Below are 5,762 nucleotides of genomic sequence, written 5' to 3' on the forward strand. Positions count from 1 at the left end.
CTCCCCAGAAGCTATGACTTGTCTAGACAGTTCTTGGCCTGATAATGGTGCTGATTTATGGGTTTCATCATGTGGCATGGTCTTTCAATTCAATCAGAAATAGGTTGGCTACTCCCATGATATTTGTGCCTCTGTAAGCATCCACACTTACTTACTGGGCCAAGGCTACCTAATATGGCCAGTAGATGAATTAAACCCAGTTTGGGTTGGGGTAACTATGGTAAGACTGAGGCTGTGATAGTTTTATTGAGGGCAATCAGAATTTTTATACCCTTATCAGAAGCAGCATACAATGGTGAGTGCCAGAATCAATATAGTTGTAATTGCCAGGATACAATGATATTTGAAAGCTATGTTGGGTATATAGATTAATGTCTAAGACCAACTATCCTGCCAATCTTCCACGCTTCTTTGACTTCTAAGGGAACATACAGAAACACACAGAGAAGCCTGAACCCTTTACTGCCTGAAGGAGTGCCTTGGTTTTTTCAAGAACTGAAAGGCACATAGTGCCCCGGAGCCATGACTCTAGCCTGGAAAACCTACGACATGTGCTCTTCTTGGCAGCTAGGCCAGGCTAACCACACCTCTATTGCACCAGTGGCCACGTGTTGTCAGGACAGTCCTTACTGTAGCTTGTTTGGGAGATAATGTGAATGGTATATTTTTTTCTGATTTCCTCCTTAGTAAGTTTGTTTTTGGTGTGTATAACTGTTACTGATTTTATAGTCTGCTACTTTACTGAAGAAATTTATTGGATTCAGTGTGTTTTAGAAATTAGGGCTTTCTAAGTATAGGATTAGATAGTTTGGAAGCAAGGATAGTTTACTTTCTTCCTTTCTGAGTTCTAACTCATTGTAGTTTTCTCTCATTGCATTGCTCCAGCTAGAGCTTGAGGATTATATTTAATAAGAGTAGATTATGGAGCAGAGACTGAAGGAAGGACAATCCAGAGACTGCTCCACCTGGGAATTCTTCCCATATTAAATCATCAAATCCAGACACTATTGTGGATGCCAGCAAGTGCTGGCTGAGAGGAGCCTGATATAGCTGTCTCCTGAGAGGCTCTGACAGTACCTGACTAATACAGAAGTGGAGGCTCACATCCATCCATTGGATTGAGTACAGGGTTCCCTATGAAGGAGCTAGAGAAAGGACCCAAGGAGCTGAAGGGTTTGCAGTCCCTTAGAATGAACAACAATATGAACTAACTAGTACCCTCAGAGCTCCTAGGGACTAAACCACCAACCAAGGAGTGCACATGGTGGGACTAATGGCTCCAGCAGCATATGTAGTAGAGGATGGTCAAGTCAGTCATCAATGGGAGGAGAGGCCCTTGGCCCTGTGAAGGTTCTATGCCCCAGTGTAGGGGAATGCCAGGGCCAGTAAGAGGTTAGTGAACAGGGGGAGGGGAGAGGGAACAGGAGCTTGTTTTTGTTTTTGTTTATTTTTATTTTATTTTACTTTTTTTTGGAAGGGAAACTGGGAAAGGGGATATCGTATGACATGTAAATAAAGAAAATATCTAAAAAATAAGTAGATTAAATAAGTAAATGTACACATTTGTCTAGTCCCAGATTGAGAGAAAATGGGCTCAACTTCCTCATTAGCATAATTCTGGATGTAGTTTGTATAGTTTTTATTGTGTTGTGATAGAGGGAATACCATTTTATAAGTTTCTAGATTTTTATTTACTTTAAATGATATCTTCAGCAAAAAACGAAATATTTAAGGAACTTAAAGAATGTGTTTGATTTAGGTTTGTTGGCACATGTCTTTTATCCCAGAACTCATGAGGCAGAGAGGTTGGTGGATCTCTATAAGTTCAAGGCAAGCCTAGTGTACATACTGAGTTACAGGTCAATCAAGGCAACATAGTGAGATCCTGTCTCAAAAAACTTAATCAAATAAATAAATAAATAAATAAATTCCCATTTATTTCTTCACTTTACATCCCCATTGCAGCCTGAGTCCCCTCGCAACCTCCCCCCTCCATCACACTTCCTCCTCTTCTCTGAGAATGGGGAGGCTTCCCTTGATATCAACCTACCCAGGGACATCAAGTCACTGCAAGACTGGGCACACCTCCTACCGTAGAGGCCAGACAATGCTGTCCAGTTACAGGAACAAGATCTACAGGCAGGGAACTGTCAGGAAACACCCGGCACCCCCATCACCCCTGCTTCTGTTATTAGGGGACTCGCATGAAGACCAGACTGCACATCTGCTACATATGTACAGGAGCCCTAGGTCCAGCCCATGAATGCTCTTTGGTTGGTGGTTCAGTGTTTGAGAACCCCCAAGCATCCAGGTTAGTTAACTCTGTTCGTCTTCCTGTGGAGTTCCTATCCCCTCTAGGACCCTCAATCCTTCACCCAACTCTTCCACAAGACTCCTTGAACTCTGTTTAATTCTTGACTGTGGGTCTCTGCTTGGTGGAGCCTCTCTGACAACAGTTTGCTGGACTCCTGTCTGCAAGCATAACAGAGTATTATTAATGGTTCCAGGGATATGTTCTTGCCTTGGGTCTCAAGTTGTGCTGGTCATTGGTTGGCCATTTCTTAGTCTCTGTCCCATCTTTGTCCCTGAACTTCTTGTAGACAGGACAAATTTTGGGTCAAAGGTTTTATGGGTGGGTTGTGTCCTTATCCTTCCACTGGGAGTCCTGTCTGGCTACAGGAGGTGGGCACTTCAGAATCTACATCCACCACTGCTAGGAGGCTGGGCTACAGTCACTCTCAAAAACTCCCTGGAGCCTCCCTGATGCCATGTTTTTGGCACATCCTAGGGATGCCCTTCCACTGCCAGCTGCCAATTTCAATTCACTCTCCCACCCCTCTGTCCCCAGCTCTCCTCACATCTGATCCCTCATGTCCCCTTCCCATCCTCTCTCCCACCCAGTTCTCTCCATCCACCTCTGATGACTATTTTATTTCCCCTTCAGAGTGAGAGTTGGCCTTCCTTGTTATTTAGCTTTTGCGGGTCTGTAGAGGGAAGCTTGGGTATGCTGTACTTTATGGCTAATATTTACTTATAAGTGAGTACATATGCATGTCCTTTTGGATCTGGGTTACCTCACTCAGGATGATATTTTCTAGTTCCACCCATTTGCCTGTAAATTTTATGATGTCCTTGTTTTAAATAGCTAAGTAGTATTCCATTGTATAAATGAACCACATTTTGTTTATTCATTCTTTAGTTGAGGTTGTTTCCAGTTTCTGGTCATTACAGATAAAGCTGCTATGAACATGTGAAGTGTGCTTGTGGGATGGTGGAGCATCTTTTGGGTATACGTCCAGGAGTATTCTAGCTGGGTCTTGAAGTTTACAAAAATATTCATAAAATATATAATAATCCACAAGATAAGTTGAAAATGTTATAAAAAAAAAGGAGTTGAAAATGTGATAGTATCTAAGTATGAAAGATGGCACTGTATTCTCAGCACTTGAGAAACAAAGGCAGAATCATCATCACAAGTTAAAGTCAGTAAGAGCTAAAGATTGAAATCCTGCCTAAAACAATGTGTGAAACTCTACCTCAAAGTGATGTAAAGTTAAAAAATGTATACATATATACATATAAATAAATGGAGAAAAATAAAAATAAATAATAATAGAATTTTAAATGATAAAAATATTGTGTGGTAACAGAAGACTTGGTGGCCTTAAAGTTAGTAATATATAAATACATGGAATTTGAAAGATATCTCAGGGTGGTCAACAGGACCACCTTTTGTGAGGATAGAATTTATAAACTAGTTTATAGTTTTATATACTAGTCTGTAAACCTATAAACAGCAACTTTTTTTGAGACAAGATTTTTTTAGATATTCTTGGCTATCCTAGAACTCATTATGTAGACCAGGCTGGCCTTGAACTAACAGAGACCTGCCTGCCTCTGTCTCCAGAGTGGGATTAAATGCAACACAATGATTAGCTAATAATAACTTTTTCAAAATTATTTAATTTTAAATTATCTGGTCCAATTGAAGAAACATTTAGAAAAGAACTTTCAAGTTGCCACTTTCCTGGGAAAGCCATAATATTAAGTAGAATAAGAGAGAAGAGGTATTTTGTCAAAATGCTTATATTGTGATCATTTGAGTGTAAGTACTTCGGAAAAGTTCAAAGTTGGAAACGAAGAACAACATTTTACTGGATAGTAATTAACATAAGAATGATCAGATAATTTCAATAAAAGCACCTTTAATTGCAGATTTGCCTCACAAGAGGAGAAGACTACGGTAAATGAGCAGTTGCCTTCTAGAAACATGGAAAGCTTGAGAACTGAAAGACAGAAATACCCTCAGAAGCTTGATGTGACACACACTAGAATCTGTCCATGGATAGAAACTGAGGCAAAAACTTGGAATGAGGTGAATTAACCTTTGGTAAAATCTAATATTTCTGACTTTATTTGATCAATAAAACATGTAGCACTCCCTTGGTTTGACACATAGTTGTGTTTTGCTTAGAGACAGGGATTCAACCTGAGAATTGTGTTTGGCAATTTTACTTATGGAACATCACAGTCCTGGGCTCACACAAACCCCACAGCACTATGTCCAGCAGGCTTGTGGTTCATGATGGACCCAGATCATTCTGTGATGTGTGACTTTTATGTAGATTTAAAACAAAATGCCATCTCATGCTAAAAGTAACTGATGACATTTATGACTAAGTTTTTGACTTTTGTTTGTTGTAAATCTTGGTGTACAGTGGGTGCTCAGCACATATTTCTGAACGATGGCATGAAGGTGAACCAAGGGCAACCTCTAGGATAAAGGTTAGTTTCAGCACTGGTCTGCTACAGTGTAGGCTCTGAAATCACAGTGAGGTTAGTTAAATGTTTTGTAATGAGATGTTAATTCCCAGTACTATCTCTGCCTGCATTAAAGGACTTCTTTTGTTTTTGATGAATCACCCTAACATTCAAGCAATTAGAGTCTGAATAATATATGTGAGATAATTGAATAATATATATGAGATATGTGTGTACTTTCAACAAGGTTTTGGTCTTGTTGGTTGTGTTCTTGATTACATGTTTAGACCCCAAAGACCTCTTAATAGTTCCTCAACCTGCTTTGTTCTTTGCAAGTCACCAATCTACATCCTGTGAGTTTTATTTCCATGCAAATAGTTATACAATATTTATCCCTTTAACTTGCTCCATTTAGTTAGCATAATACTTTGGGGATTTTTCATTTCTTTATGTTGCTGTGCAGCATCTCTCATGTGGTCAGGCATGGTGGCTCATATCTGTAATTCCAGCACAGAGTCAGAAGAAGATAGGTTCAAATTCAAAGCCAGCCTGGTATACATGGTGATTTCCTGGCTAACTAATGGCATCCTGTCTCAACACACAGACACAGACACACAGACACACACAGACACACACAAACACATACACAGAGACACACACACACAAAGACAGACAGACACACACAGACACACACAGACACATACAAAAATAAACACATACACACAAACACACAGATACACACACAGACATATACAGACATACAGGTAGACACAGACACACACACACAGACACACAGGCAGACACAGATATACACACAGAGACACACAGAGAGAGACACACACAGAGACTCACATACCGTGGGCTGGCCAATCTAGGCCTCCCTCAATCTGTGGGAGAAACGGGGGTCCTAGTCAGGTCAACAAGGCATAGGCAAAGAAATGATGGCAGAGACGACACATGGAAGTGCAGGATCTGAATGTATTTCTTAAAAATGGCATCAG

The 5,762-nt window shown here is 40.3% G+C and overlaps 1 protein-coding gene across 1 annotated transcript in view; it reads left to right on the forward strand.

Annotated features, from left to right (window-relative positions):
* Ankrd26 (ankyrin repeat domain 26) overlaps window positions 1-5,762 on the forward strand; it is a 32,197-nt gene that overhangs the window by 6,111 nt on the left and 20,324 nt on the right. The window contains exon 2 of the mRNA XM_031366261.1: window positions 4,216-4,375. Within this exon, the coding sequence (XP_031222121.1) occupies window positions 4,271-4,375 (105 nt within the window). The 5' untranslated portion in view covers window positions 4,216-4,270. The remainder of the gene's footprint in view (window positions 1-4,215; window positions 4,376-5,762) is intronic.

This window comes from Mastomys coucha, unplaced genomic scaffold (assembly GCF_008632895.1).
Source record: "Mastomys coucha isolate ucsf_1 unplaced genomic scaffold, UCSF_Mcou_1 pScaffold13, whole genome shotgun sequence".
Taxonomy (NCBI): Eukaryota; Metazoa; Chordata; class Mammalia; order Rodentia; family Muridae; genus Mastomys; species Mastomys coucha.